Source organism: Primulina tabacum, chromosome 10, assembly GCF_025594145.1.
Source record: "Primulina tabacum isolate GXHZ01 chromosome 10, ASM2559414v2, whole genome shotgun sequence".
Taxonomy (NCBI): Eukaryota; Viridiplantae; Streptophyta; class Magnoliopsida; order Lamiales; family Gesneriaceae; genus Primulina; species Primulina tabacum.
The window spans coordinates 7,301,291-7,317,294 of NC_134559.1; the positions used below are offsets into that span (position 1 = coordinate 7,301,291).

Genomic DNA, 16,004 nt, shown 5'->3' on the forward strand with positions numbered 1-16,004 from the left:
TTAAAATTATAAATCATAGACTGATAAGATTGTAACTTGGACCTAACTCAACCCCAAAAGCTAACTTGGACCTAACTCTAGTTATTGGGGTTGAGTTAGGTCCAAGTTCCAATCTTAACATGGTATCAGAGCCTGGGTTCCACTGTTATGTGTTGGACTGCCTATAATTAGACCACTCGTTCTGCCCATAATTGGGTCATTTGTAAACTATACGCTCCAGATGTTCATTCATGGGCGTGAAAGGGGTGTGTTAATTGTCTCACATTGGTTGGATAAATAACCTAGGAGTTGTATATATGGGCTTGGACAATCCTCTGCCTTTGAGCTAGCTTTTGGGGTTGAGTTAGGTCCAAGTTTCATTCTTAACATAGACAAAGTTTTTTTTTTTTTTTTTTTTTTGTGAATTGTCGATTTTATTCTTCATTCTTATGTATTTAAAAAATATGGTCATCGAGGGATGTAAATAAGTGCACCAAAAGAATGTTAAGATGAAACACTGGGTGACTCCAATTACACAACCAACTACATTTACATAAAAATATCTCTCACGTGTCACATTTTTTTTGTTTTTGATGTGTATGATAACGTGGGATTGTTGTTCTTTTTTTGGGTTTATCTAGAGGTGGTCGGTACGATATATCATAACGAAATTTCGGATACCATATACTTTACCGAAAATACTAGTATGAGAAAAATGATACCATTATCGTACCGACTTTTCGGGACTTTTTCGGGACTTTTCGTTACCGAAAAGTCGGTATGCTGAAATTTTGGTACGATATCAGTAAAATACCGTCATATCAAAAGTATATATAAAAAATTCATTCTCTTGTAATTTCAAGACCAATGATCACCAATACTAAACAAATTTTTCAAGACAGTCAAAGAGACTAGGAAAGATATATACAAAACAAATCCATTAAAACAATAAGAGTAGGTCTTTTGTGAGATGGTCTCACGAATATTTATTTATGAGACGGATCAATCCTATCGATATTCACAATAAAAAGTAAACTCTTAGCATAAAAATAATACCCCTACCTATATTCACAACAAAAAGTAATACTCTTAGCATAAAAAATAATACTTTTTCATGAATTAGCCAAATAAGATATTTGTCTCACAAAATACGATCTGTGATATCGTCTCACACAAGTTTTTGCCAAACAATAAACACCAACCGCAACATGTGTCTGGAGATCCTAGACATCAATGAACACCAATAAACTTCAACCGCAACATATGTTACTTCTTCATCCGCTATCTTTGCAACAATATCTGAGGTCATATGATTTCTGAAACCTGTCAGCTTTTTAACAAGTCGAGGCCCAACATCCAGTCCTTTAGCTAGCTGTAAAGTTAGGCGACAAAGATAAGACTTCTCAAAAGTTTAAATTATCAACTATGAGTCGAGTTGCTTAACTGAAATTTGATTTGGACTATTCCAACATGATGAGTCCAAATCAAAGTTAAATTCTTTATTTTGGTACGGTATCGATATATATTGTTTTATACCCAAAAAAATATCTTATATATTTTAAAATTTTAACTTTATTATTTAAAAATATTATATATTTTTAATTTATATATATTATTTCGGTATATGCCAAAATTTCAAATTCCATACTTTTACCGTACCGAATATTTTGGTATCGGTACCATATCATACCGAAAATTTTGTTATACCAAAAATTTCGATAAATTCGTTATATTTCGGTATGATAACCTCGGTATACCAAAAATTCGTTATTTTTTCTCACCATTAAATTTATCATTTGTTTGGTATATTTTTAGTAAATTCAATCAATCGTATTATTTTTGTGACTAGGTGGAATTAAGTGTGGGAAAATAAACTCTCGTGTGCGTGTGTATATATTAGAGTACGTTGGGTGAGCTGTGACACTCATCTATTGCACACTATTAGAGTACGTTGGGTAAGCTGTGACACTCATCTATTGGATGTGATGAAACATATAAAAATTGGACATCTATGTGAGTTTCACTTCGTCGATAGTCACATAACTATACACGATATATGTTCATCATATCAAAACTATATTATTATTATTATTATATATATATATATAATTTTGAATTTGAATTTTTTTAATAAACTCAACTAGAATTCAGTCGATACGCAACCTAGCTGTGGCCGACATTGACATGTCGGAGTCCTACGCTAGTAAAATTAAACGTAATAAATATCTACAAGAAAGAAAATAGGATAATTTAAAATTAAATTAATTAAGAAATTAAATTCCAGCTTGAAAATTAATTTATATACATGCATATTGAATGTATGGTGACAACCAAAATCTAGCTGTTCGGACCTCAGGTGGACCTCGCCCTATAATAATAATAATAATAATAAATAACAATAAATAAAAAACTGTATTTGAAAATAATTATATTCCACTTGAGAGTTACACTTTCCCCCCATTTAATTAATTAAAATTTTCTATTAATAATTAAATTAAGGAAATATTTGTATCATTAAATAAATGGAAAAAAGTGTTAAGTATTTAATATAAATTAGGTGTAAATAAGTTAGAACAACACTTGTTGAGATGTGACTCACTTTTCTTCATTCTCCGCAATAAATTGACCATTTGTGATGCATGTTATCTCAAAAAATATGTAAAATTTGTGGGTTTTAGAAAGAAGAATTTTGTGGGGGAAAATGAACAAAAATAAAGAGACAATAGGAAAAAATAGCAAAAAATCGTCATATTTTTACACAACTCTTTCCTACTTAAAAACAAAATTTTTTGGTGGTGCAACAAAATCATCAACGGATTTTTCCCATAAAACCAAGAATAACTTGTAATTCAGATAGCCATTTCTAGCATGACTTATTCCTTGTTCTTGAACTATTTTCACTTCAGTTATAAAATAAAAAAATGTCCAACATATTTCCTAGTTTACATATATATCGACCGATCATCCACAAAGTCGTTGGAAATACAGTTTTTGACCATCCAAATTGAGCTTAACAACCATTTTTGCTTTTCAAAATTTGTTGTTAATCGTTTCAAAATTTGAAATATGTTAAACATAAAAGTTGTAGAAAACGATACGATGCATCTTTTGTAAAATTTCGAACCGTTGTTCACGTGCCGACGAGTTTCATTGGATTTCATTTTTCCGACAATTTCTACAATATGTTAGGCATTTATGGAAATTTTGGTGATTTTTGTACTTGTATTTTAATTAATTTAAAATTTTAAAGCCTTATTCAAAACTATATGGAACAAGTTTTGTGCAAAAATGATTTTAAAGGTTTCAACACCTATTATCGGTCTTAACCAGTGTAAAATCACTCAAATTATATTTATATGAAATTGTCTTGGCTTAGGAATGAAATCGAGACGAAAGTAAGCTATAAAAATAAGGATTTCTACTGATCTCTTTAATAATAAAGTTTGACGTTTGACAAAGAATTTATAGTAATGTTTTCATAAACTTATGTTTTATTCATATATTGCATCATATTGTGCATTTATTAATTTATTGATCATATTGTACTTCATGTTGGATTTCTGGTTTTGTTGATTCTTGAATGGTTATCAATCAACCGATGACTTAATGATTGACTAACTAAATGAATTCAGCCTGGACTCGGTCCATGTACCCGTCTGCTAGCCCGCTGGACAATGCGACTTCAACTCAAAAATGTGAGTCCAATGAACAACGAGTTTAAAATCTGGTATATGGTTTATCAGATCAACGTGGCTTCTGTCCGGAAATGTGAGTTCACTATGGCTCATAAATGATCAATTGTACGGATTCATTCTACTTGAGTATGTGAAGAAAAATATTGCACCAAATGCTTGTGGCAGCCACATATTTAGCTTACGATATTCACTTCAGAGTAATGAACAGTCATTGCGCGTGACTTGACATAATATTTTCATGATGATACGTTATACTTATACATGTAATCTCATATTGAATTACTGCATTGATATATTATAATTTGATTTATTAACTATATATAAGCCTAATTTATTTCATCCCTAAATCTCCAAAGAATTAACATTTTTTTCCTTTTTGTTTATGTAAATTCCAGATACAGGATTTCAGGACTCGAGACACGATGAAACTTGAAAAAAAAAAGAAAAAAAGAGAGAAATGTTGACTTAGCAAAACTGTGACTTTTCAGTTGAATTCGTATTTTTGATATATTTTATAAATTAAAGGATTGTACATTTTTCTCACACTATAAGTTTAAGTGATAATAATTATATACGATTCGGGACCACAAATATAATTAGCAATTTCTTGATTTTGCATTTGATATTAAAGTCATTGTTACATATTTGATAGTTGATAATCAACAACTTACCTCATGAAAATTAAAAGAGATGGAAACTGCATGAAATTTGAGGTATTATATATATTTTTCAGAACTTCTGATTTGTACAATCACTAAAAATTATATATTTAGGTAAATCGATATCCATTAGTCCTATAAACTAATATAGATAAAATTCAATAATTCAACAGCCTTTAAATAATTAGCGACGACTTTCACCAATCACATCATGGAAATTCTATAATTATTACATATTATCATCATTGATTATAAGTTTCGATTGTCGATAATCGACTCCAAACATATTAAAATTCAAGGACAAATTTCATCATTTGACTCATGCTATACTTAATCATGAATGTTATCATAATGTAATTTGCAAAGTGACATTCACACACACACACACAACACACATATATATATATATACACACACACACATATATATATATCCACTTCCCATTGTTTAATTATATTTTCCTCTATAGTATAATTAACTAGTTCAATATGTACAACAAACTTGTTAGAAAAAAGTTTTGAAGGGTGGAAAAAATTATAATTTTGGTTTTATACATTTTAGGATTTTAGTTCTTTATATTGATAAAGTTTAGTTTTAAGTTTTCAATCTTTATTTTTGTTATTTTACGATTTTATTCATTTTTCATCAAAACAATATTGACGTGATGCTTACGTAACGTTGATTTGTAAAATATCACAACGGCGTTCTTGTGAGTAATATAAGCATGTGTACTAAATATAGAATAATATTTTTAAAAGAAATGAAAATCATATAATAAAAATTAATTTTTGTTGGAAATGTGTACTGACTAAAATTTTCAGACACGATTAATGAAAGAATTTTATTTAAGATCCAATTCGATCTTAATTGACGATAAATTGGCATTTAATGAATTATATCGTGGCGAGAAATTAGGGGAGTCTTCCCCACCCGAAAAAGAGAGGAAATACAGTTTGCAGACAAAAACAAGAAACAGCTCACAAAGCTCATTACACACACTTTCCCTCCTAGAATTTTCCGAAAACTCGCTATTCCTTAACTTCTCCTCCCTCTTCCCTTCCCTTCTTCGTATTTTCCCTCGAATTCAACAAAAAAAAGAAATGGATCCATGCCCGTTTGTCCGTTTGATCGTAGAATCTCTAGCTCTCAATCTCCCTTCCGCCACTAGGCCCGCCGGGTCGGAGGTTCATCCTTCGGCCACTCCATTCTACGCCAAGCTTAAAATCAAGAACTTCCCTTCGCAGACAGCCTTGCTCCCGCTCTACGGCGGCGCCGGGCACGCTTCCGCCAATGCGACCGAATTAATCTTATCCTCTTCCGTCGGCTTCCACCTCGACACCGACGCGCTACGCCGCCTCTCATGCAAAACATTTTACATCAAAATTTCTGTTTTCACCGGGCGAATGGGGCGCACCTGCGGGGTCTCCGGTGGGAAGCTGCTAGGGTCCGTTAAGGTGTGTGTGAACCTTGGCTCTGCGGAGACGAGGAATTGTATTTATCAGAATGGGTGGATGAAGATCGGCGGCGGCGGCGGAGGGGATCCGGTGGCGAGGTTGCATGTGATTGTCAGGTCTGAACCGGATCCTCGTTTCGTGTTCCAGTTCGGGGGTGAGCCGGAGTGCAGCCCGGTGGTTTTTCAAATCCAGGGAAATATAAGGCAGCCGGTTTTCAGCTGCAAGTTCAGCGCCGACCGGAATAACAGGTCACGGTGAGTCATGCAAATCCTGCGCATTTTTAGCCAACTGTGTACCATGCAGTAACGTGGGCCAGGTGCTGACGGAGTTAGCTTTGTTTGGTGCATTGCGTTGGACCCGCCATGCACCCTTTCTCTATCATTCTTCCCTGGAATTTGCTGGTTTTGATTGGATTATATATAAATAAATATTTTGGTTTCATATTTTTCTTCATCTTTCATTCTAGTCTATATATCGTTTTCGGGAAAATTACAAATTGCGTTCGATAAATTACATAAATTCGTTTTTATCCGCGTTAAAATTTGGTTTTGGTCTTTGGTTTCGACTTTCAGTAATTTTTCGTCTAAATGTTAACGTAGTACTCGACATGGATGATGTGGTCTTTTTAGTGAGGAAGAAGGTCCATCGCTTTAGGTAGTTGTGATATCAACCACCATGGATTCTCTTTGCATGTGCAAAGATTTGTTTTCTTTCAGTTCAACAACTTAATTTCAATATGTTGTGATCCTACGATGATATAAAAACACAGTTTCCTTTCTCAATGCCAGGTCCCTTCCTTCTGATTTCAACACGAACAACAGAGGATGGACGAGAACGTTTTCGGGGGACCACGACAAGCAGGGGCGGGAACGAAAAGGATGGATGATAATCATCTACGATTTATCCGGCTCGGCTGTTGCAGCAGCCTCTATGATCACTCCATTCGTTCCGTCGTCCCCTAGCTCTGATCGTGTTTCTCGTTCTAATCCCGGTGCTTGGCTCATCCTCCGACCGGAAGGAGTCTCGGTTAGCAGCTGGAAGCCATGGGGTCGTCTTGAGGCATGGCGCGAGAGAGGCCCGGTAGATGGTTTGGGTTATAAATTCCAGCTCGCAAGCGACAATGGCTTAACTAGTGCAGTCCCTATCGCCCAAGGTACTGTTTGATCCAATTTGATCGGCTCAAGACCACCCCTCCATGTACATTTTTCATGATCATTTCATCTTGAACCTAAAATATTTGTTAACGCGCGATAACTTTGTATATGAACTTAGGAACATCAAATGCTTAAATAAGTTATTTGAATCTTGATACGTTTACTGATTTCAACTTGAACTTATTTCCAACAGGTACTATGTGTGTGAAAAATGGTGGCGAATTTTGCATAGATAACACGAGAAAAGAATCAGGATTGAGGTTCTTGATGCCAACTCGAGGATTCGTGATGGGGTCAAGCGTGGAAGGCGAGGGAAAATGCAGTAAACCAATGGTTCAAGTCGGCGTGCAGCATGTAACGTGTATGGCCGATGCCGCCTTGTTTGTAGCTCTTGCAGCTGCCATAGACCTTAGCATGGATGCTTGTCGGCTCTTTTCGTGTAAACTACGGAAAGAGTTTAGTCTCGAGGAACACGAGTCGCTTTCTTGAACCTCCCTTGCAAAGTTTCTTATTTTTGGGTGAAATCTGCAGTGAAAGCCATTGAGTCATGGAGAGAACTCTTGGTTTGAGCTTGGAAGATATAATGTTCAAGTTAATCTTCCCCCTTGATTTTGTGGAGAGAATTCTTCGTTTATCTTCAATCTTGTAGATAAGAGTGTGACATCATTTTGTGCCTCAATTTCTATAATTCTTTTTGTGAGATTGGAAAATTTTAACCTGTAATCTGAAGTGATTCTGCAGTGAGCTGATGTATCACAGGATGACATTGTAAAGGTATTAATATTTTCAGATATTATGTATTCATTCGATTGCATGCAATTAATGTGTTTATTCTCTACGATTATCGAGGACTTTTTTGGTATGTTCTCGGCGGGATAAACCACACTAAGATAAGTTACATGTGTCCGACTCAAACTAAGAAAGTAGATTCATTTGCTACCTAACTGTTTTGTCTTGTTTAACAATTTTAATCTTTTTACATGGGGTTGAAATAATGCAAACATAGTGTCCACGTGTGAGTGTCACGTAAACACTCTTATGAAAAAATACAAAAATTGCAAAACAAGACTAAATAAATCAAATAATAATATGATATTCTTCGAAAAGTTTGTAAAAGATCATAATTAATTCTAGAATATGTCTATTGTGAGACGATCTCACGAGTTTTTATCTGTGAGACGGGTTAACTCTACCGATATTCACAGTAAAAAATAATAATATTAGCATAAAAAATAATATTTTTTCATTGATGACTCAAATAAGAGATATGTCTCACAAAATACGACCTGTGAGACCGTCTCACACAAATTTTTGCTTTAATTCAAAATGTCATACGTTAATTATATCCTTCAAATGTATCTTCGTAACTTTGTAAAACTTCATAAGGTCTGATCAAATTCTAAACGGATTGAACTTGAAAATATGCTCAATGCCATTTTGGTCGTGACGAGATGGGTGGAAAACTATTGTTACAAATAATGAGATGATATAGATAGTGAATATTATTCTAAATATAATTAGGTATAATTTGATACACTGGATAATAGAGGGATTGATAAATAATTATTCTTATCCCATATTTGGTACCTTTTTAGAAAACACGTGATAATATATGGGCCCACAATAAATATTTTTATACAATGATAAAATATCTTTTTTATGAGATGTGATAATTTTAATTTAATGATAAAAAACATCACAAATGACTTAATTTCCCTCTATATATAATAATTCTAAACCCTATAAAATATTTTTATTTATTTTTATATATTATTAAAATAATAGTGTTTTGAACGAGAGATAATTATATAAATAATTTTTATAAATATTTAAAGTTTTCTTTTGTAAAAAACCCATGTCTTTCGACCTTAATACAAAATTAAAATAAAATAAATAAAATAAATCATTTATATATATATATATATATATATATATATATATATATAATATGATAATTATATAAATGAGCTCGAGATAATTATATAAATGATTTTTATAAATCTCAATAAAATTATTAATATGACTCAATTAACCTTAAAAATTGATATTTGACTTGACTCACAAAATTTATTATGATAAAGTTAATTTTGTCATTACAATCTAATATATAAATTTAATCACTCTTATTTAAATTATACCAAACATTAAATATAATATTGTAATGCCCGATATTTAATTACTGTAATAAGACATTGATTAATTGACAGAATTGAGATTGCAGGAGCTAAAATAAGATGTGAAAAGAGAAGACGGGCGTCAGCACAATGCAAGATCAATGTTTTGTACAGAACTGTTGGCGCCTGAGCGGTAGAAAAGGACCGCCCGAGCGCCAATGCACCACAAGAGCATGTTTTGGGCAGAAAGTGTGGTGCCCGAGCGGTAGTTAATGACCGCCCGAGCGCCAGTGTTCAGCAAGAATATATTGTGGACAGAACGTCTGGCGCCCGAGCGGTAGTTTTTGACCGGCCGAGCGCCAGTGCATCACAAGCCGAGTAACCGAACAGAGTGTTCGGCGCCCGAGCGGTAATTATTAACCGCCCGAGCGCCGCCAGAAATGCTTGAAGAGTAAGCCACGTATCATGGAAATGCAATGGATATATATATGTATATATATTTCCTTCTTTCAGAATCATAAGAAATGAAGAAAAGAAAGGAAACGAGAAAGCTACGGAAAATCCCTACGCCTTTATATTTCAATCCGTTCGTCTGATTTGTAATCCGACTTCAGTACTGAGTTTCTGTCGACGCAGGCTTTAACTGGGCGTAAGTTTTCTTATGTTCTGATATGATTTGAAATTATGATAGTGTCAGAATCAGATATGATTGATATATGCTGTTATTGACATAGTAGACATCGTATAATTGAAATCGGATCGAAGAACAGATACCGTATGCAATTGTTATGATTTTCAGAATCGATATGATTGAGATTGTGATCTGTTATTGCTGAGATTAGGAGTGTATTGATATCGATTATGAGTTGTGGTATTATATCTGTGATGTTGAGATTGACGGAGTTAGTGAGATTGTATTGTTATGCCGTCAAAACATCCATAGATTGATAATAATCAGATTCGCTATTGATTGAGATTGCATCGTTGTATAGTTTACATTGATCAGATTATGTCTAGATTTGAGTATTGATCAGAACATGTCTTGAATTGAATTATACATTGGCACAGTATATTCGATATTGTTATTACCAGATTGAATATGGACATAGTTGAATTCGAGACTTCGACTTCGTCAGACCGAGAAAAGAAAGGTATAAATTGATGTTGATGCGGGATTGCACAACTCGAGTTTGATTTGACTTGAGTTTCCCAAAATCACATATTTTACTTATTGCATTGATATTTGCAATTGAATGAGATTGATATTTTTGATATATTGATTTATGTATTGAGTCATAGGCGGATAAGCCTAGTCGTAGACGATTGATCTCGTGACAAGGGTGCCTGATAGTGATGGAATCGTCACTGGGCCCATTGCACATTGTCACAGAGGTTTGGCCGATATGCCAGGGCGGATGTGCCTAGTTTGTGACGGATAGGTCAAGACGCCGGACGTTTGGTTATATCGAAGTGGATAGAATTGGAGTTTCTCCTATTACTGATGTTCGATATGGAAAGAGCCAAAGTCCGCGAATAAGAACGTACCACCACCCGATCGGGAGTGTAGGTGGGTGTATGTTCTTATTCAGATCGGGATCCCTAGATTAGGATGAGTTGAGTCAGAGTCTAAGAATCACGAAATGTGATTCAGAGTTTGTATTGATTCATGTTTCTGATTTTGATACATGTTATGAATATTTGTTTAATGCTGGTATATTTGTTTATATGAAATGCATGTATACATGATTTATACTGGGAATGTAATTCTAACCGAAGTATTCGGCTGTTGTCTTGTTTGTATGTGTGCATGACAACAGGTGGGACATGATCAGGATCAGGAAGAGGATGAGAGATTATAGTTAGCGTGGAAATCAGGGGCCCAGAAGCAGAATATGATTCAGCACTGAATGTATAGTCATTGAACCTAGTTGAGATGGAGACATGTAGTACAAGACGTGTACTTTGATATTGACATGTATATCAGATAGATTATTATTACGTTTCCGCACTTATATTTGTAAATTAAAAAGAAAAAAAATTAGTCCCACTTTCTTAATTGTTATATTTGACATTAATAATGAATTAAGACATGAATTAGCGTCCGGGTCCCCACAAATATCCTACATCTTATTTATCCTTAATTTATCTTTATATTATATATCACATGTTTATCCCATTATATATACCAAATATGCCTTAGAGGATAATTAATTCTAAATCATTTATATAAGTGAGGATTTAATATTTTTATTAATTAAAAAACAAGCTTTTAAAAAGAGTGAATCGCGTGAATGTCGAATTTCAAGCTTTTCAAAATTAAACTAAACGAGTTTATTATGACCTTAAACGTAAAAAAATACGTTTTTAATTTTTACTATAATTTTAATTATTTTAATTCAAACACTAGTAAAATGATAGAATTACCATAAATTTAAGACTAAATGAAAAAATTTCAAGTTCTAAAGAACATAAAAATATTAAAATTATAAATATTAATATTTTCCTACAAAATAATATAATAAAAATAAGTTCATTATTACACGTTTTTAAAAGACTTAATTAAACCGTATTTCTTTTTAATAATAATAATAATAATAATAATAATAATAATTATTATTATTATTATTTTAATCGCAATTTAGTTATCTTTTTACCTGAATAGTGGGAACGAGAGCATTTCTTGGGTTGCAGGCATGGCGTCGATTCAATTTAGCGTCATCCCACTTCTCATAATTATGCTCCTCTTTTCGATTTCTTCATCCAATTCATCGGCCATCCAAACCACGCCGGATAATCCGATCCTCCTGCCAACCGACAGGGTCTCCGGTGGTTGGAGAGGCGTCGACTTATACTGCGAGAGCTGGAGGTTTACGGTGGAGACTAATGACGCCGGGAGCTGGATCCGAATCCCTGAAAAATGTGTGGATTTTGTTGAAAGCTACATTACTGGTGATTGGTACAGGATGGAGTCGGAGGCTGTCGCGGACGACGCGGCGGCGTATGCCAAATCGGTGAAAATTTCAGGAAATGGAAAGGATGCTTGGATTTTCGATATTGACGAGACCTTACTCTCCAATGTTCCGTACTATGCGATTCATGGATTCGGGTGAGTTTAATTAATTAATTTCGTGCTGACTTTATGAGATGGGCTATTGATTAACACTAACATTATCAAATCTTTGGTGCTGCTACCTAGGTGCTGAGAAGGGAAAATCTAATGTTCAGTTACAATTTGTCATCCGAAAATCCATTGAATCCGCCCAAACTTTGGATTAAATTCATGAGTGGTGGTATAAAAAGTTCAATCGATCGAACTTTGAGGATTTGAATTGGTTCTGTAAATCTGGATTGTGTTCTTCATAATGAAGCTCGTTCTATATCTTAGAGATGTAGCAGTTAGAATCTTGCGATTCTATATTTTATGCATGTTTCTTCCAGTTGGCTGTGCCGATAATTATAATATTTGTCTAGATAGACTCTATTACTGTAATAAAATATGCTGCGAGCAGTTATGCTGAAATGCATCATTTCTGTCGTCTTTTTTTATGCTGCATCAAGCTGTGATTAGAACCCCGTCATTATCATCGAAACAAATATATTATCATTCCAGTAATATAATACCTCTTGTTTTTATGCTTGCATAAGAGAGAACTTATGAACAAGAGAACTCAATTATGTGGTTAGGTTAGCTTTCTCGAAACATTGAGATAGATGAACTCAGATGACATAACGACCATGGACTATCCTGGTGTGGAGAGTTCTATGAGTAATAACGTATGGGAAAGCCCGTGAGTGAAAAGGCCCCAGTGAGAATCCAAGACGGGAAAAAGCCCCCATGGGAGCTCAAGATCGGGATAGCCCGTGGTCGTTACAATAAAAGGCGTCTTTTTTTGTAACGATCATGGGCCATTAGGCTGAACCAACATAGGCCTCGACCCATGATCAGTAGTGGTGCGTTCATTCAATGTGTTTTCTTAATTATATATGGGTATCCTGCATATTCCACGGAGGTATCTTACCCAATTGGGTTGCTCGAAAGTCAAACCCTTAGTAGATCCCTTGTTGTTGAGGGGTCATTAGCTTGCCTCAGATATTTGTTTTCAGACTTTCTTTATCAACGAGCTTTCTAATGTTTGAAGGTAGCAGAAATATCGGGAAAAAAACTCACTAACATATTATCACACGACACCTCCTTTATTGATGTAGTTTTACACAAATATTTCTTAGTAGCGCTAAATGATTGATTTATTATATCATTATTATCGGCTGACGCGTTACATTTTAGCCACTGAATGATCTTTAGATGGGGTGCTTTGTATTTTCTTTGTACTTGTGAAGTCAATCTCTTTAGCCTTTATCAAAGCTTTTGAACTTTTTCATGAATCTTCTTTTAATTACTGCCATTTTCTTGCCGTGGCATGGGCACTGTTTGAGACTAAATGGTGCTGTCACATTGAACTTTTTTCTTTATACTGATGCTTGTCAAGCCTTGAGGGTGTAGTTTGGGTTGCTGTATGGATTTGGTCCTACCAATTTTTATTTGTGCATCATGAAAGGGCCTGTTTTCTGAAACCTATACTTGAATGTCATATAGCACTTGCATTCTTGGAAACAACAAATCAAGTTCAGTTTTTAGCTGCAAGATCAACTCAATCCTTCTTTGGCTCTAGATGATGGGTATTTTAATTGCTGAGAGTCGAACCTCGCAAGAATTATGTAGATATTGGAGAGTAACATTGTTCATGCTGCCGACAACTGAAATATGATGAGTGGGCTATGACATGGTTTCAAAAAATTTGAGTTACTATTGTTAGCTATTGTTGTTGTAAACTGTCAATTCCTAATGGTGGATGATAAAAGTGATCGTCTTGTTGACTAATTGGAAAATGTAAGGCCATAGCTTGGTTTTTTTTTTTTTTGCAATCTAATGAATCGTAGCATCATATGATCTTATAATCCTAAAATTGAAAAACGATGAGGAATCATGAATTGGGTTTTAGATTTCAGGGCATAAAGCAACACACTGCTATTTAGGAAAAATAAGTTGATGTTTATCGGTTCAATACTATAAAGTGGATGAGCTAAACTGGAGAATTGAAAAGGGTAAAGTAATTACATAAAAAATTGCTGTTCAACAAGATCTGCATCACAGATGAGCGTCAAGGGTAAAACAAAAGAGACAATGGTAAAGTTACGACGTTAAACATGTGTATAGAAACTTTTGGAACAATTGATGTGAGGATCCAGCAGAAGGTTCATATCCTAAACCTTATTGAATATCACTCGTATCAAATGATCATACATTCAACAGTTGATGCTTTCTTTGCTCGGGAATGATTTCTGTGTTAGTTATGTTGAGACAAGCAATTCTAATCTACACAGTTTCTTCTCCCATTATCTATTAGAACATGTAGGAGATGTATGAAATGAACAATTGTCTTCAACTTGCTTCTATATGGTAAAATCTTTTTTTTTTCCTTTTCTGGTTCTAGAGCTGAGATCTTTGATGAACGTTCTTTTAATCTCTGGGTGGATTTGGCTGAGGCTCCTGCTTTACCAGCAAGTTTGAGATTGTACAAAGAGCTTGAGGAGCTTGGGTTTACTATAATTTTACTGACTGGTCGGGATGAATCTCAAAGGAATGCTACTGAAAGTAATCTACTGTATTCTGGATATAGCAACTGGGAAAGACTTATACTGAGGTAAGAATATTAGGATCAATGATTTTTTACGTCTGAGCTTCGAACACGAGCTTGAACATGTCATTTTTTCAGTAGTCGATTATGATTTTATTGTTGCCTTTTTGCTTCATGGAATCTTGGTAGTTTAACAAATTTAGTGACACGAGTTGCTAATGACTGGTATTTTAGACAAAACGATGATCAAGGTAAGCCCGCTACCATCTACAAATCTGAGAGAAGGAAGGCATTAGAAGATGAAGGTTACAGAATTCATGGAAATTCGGGAGATCAATGGAGTGACTTAACTGGATTTTCGGTGGCCAAACGTTCATTCAAACTACCTAATCCACTTTATTTTATTTCCTAGTTTCCTTGAAAAAGTGTCGATTTCACTGCAATATATATAGCTATTTGTTGCTCGATTCTGCTACCGACCTAGCATTACTGCTTCTCCAAGTATTTCCATGATCATTTGGTGAAATTAGGCCTCCACATCTATGTACTCGATCTCGGAATTGGAGCATTGCAATGGAAATGTTTGCATATTTTAAATTTTAACATTACCTGTGCGAAGGTGAGACCATGTTTTGGCTTTCTATTTCTTGTGTTATTGATATATATATATATGATATCGGTCAACATATCAGATTTTTAGTTCATCATCAGATCTATATATATATATTAAAATGCTATAAATTATTTTTTTCGTAAAAAATATTTTGGTTTTTTGACTTAATCCAGAAGGCGCACATGCAATTTATCTGCAAGATACGGTGCCTGAAAGTCAAATGTTGTTTGGGGGGGGGGGGCGGGGTTGTGTTTTTTTTAAGAATGTCAAATGTTGTTTCACATTAATTTATTGGAATTTGGCAGGAGTTATGAGAAATATGTATTTAAATTTGATATTATATATCATACAATTTTTTTCCCGAAAATATCCTTCTACGTAATCATCCTTATTATTTTTTATAATAAATAAAATAATATGAAATGAAAACTGAAACATAATATTTAATAGAAAAAAATTTCCAACATAATAAATTTTTTACACATTTAGTATACTTAAATTTACACTTTATGCATGGACAAACAAATTTCTACTTCATATTAAAATTTAATATATATGTACACATTGATATTACACTAAGGCATAGTTTGGTACATGAGATAAGGGAGAGATTGATAAATAATCCTTCTTATCCCATGTTTGGTACCTTTTTAAAAAGCCCATGATAATATAATGGGCCCTTGATAAATAATTTTTTAGA

The 16,004-nt window shown here is 34.0% G+C and overlaps 2 protein-coding genes across 2 annotated transcripts; both read left to right on the plus strand.

Moving 5' to 3' along the window:
* Nucleotides 1-5,254: 5,254 nt before the first annotated feature.
* LOC142505734 (uncharacterized) lies at nt 5,255-7,764 on the plus strand. The gene is made up of 3 exons (XM_075618837.1): nt 5,255-6,041; nt 6,576-6,940; nt 7,135-7,764. The coding sequence occupies exons 1-3, from the start codon at nt 5,434-5,436 to the stop codon at nt 7,428-7,430; spliced, it is 1,269 nt and encodes a 422-aa protein (XP_075474952.1). The 5' UTR covers nt 5,255-5,433; the 3' UTR covers nt 7,431-7,764.
* Nucleotides 7,765-11,692: 3,928 nt separating this feature from the next.
* On the plus strand, nt 11,693-15,294 carry LOC142505676 (acid phosphatase 1-like). Its single transcript, XM_075618760.1, has 3 exons — nt 11,693-12,161; nt 14,548-14,757; nt 14,926-15,294. The coding sequence occupies exons 1-3, from the start codon at nt 11,749-11,751 to the stop codon at nt 15,101-15,103; spliced, it is 801 nt and encodes a 266-aa protein (XP_075474875.1). The 5' UTR covers nt 11,693-11,748; the 3' UTR covers nt 15,104-15,294.
* The last annotated feature ends 710 nt before the right edge of the window (nt 15,295-16,004 follow it).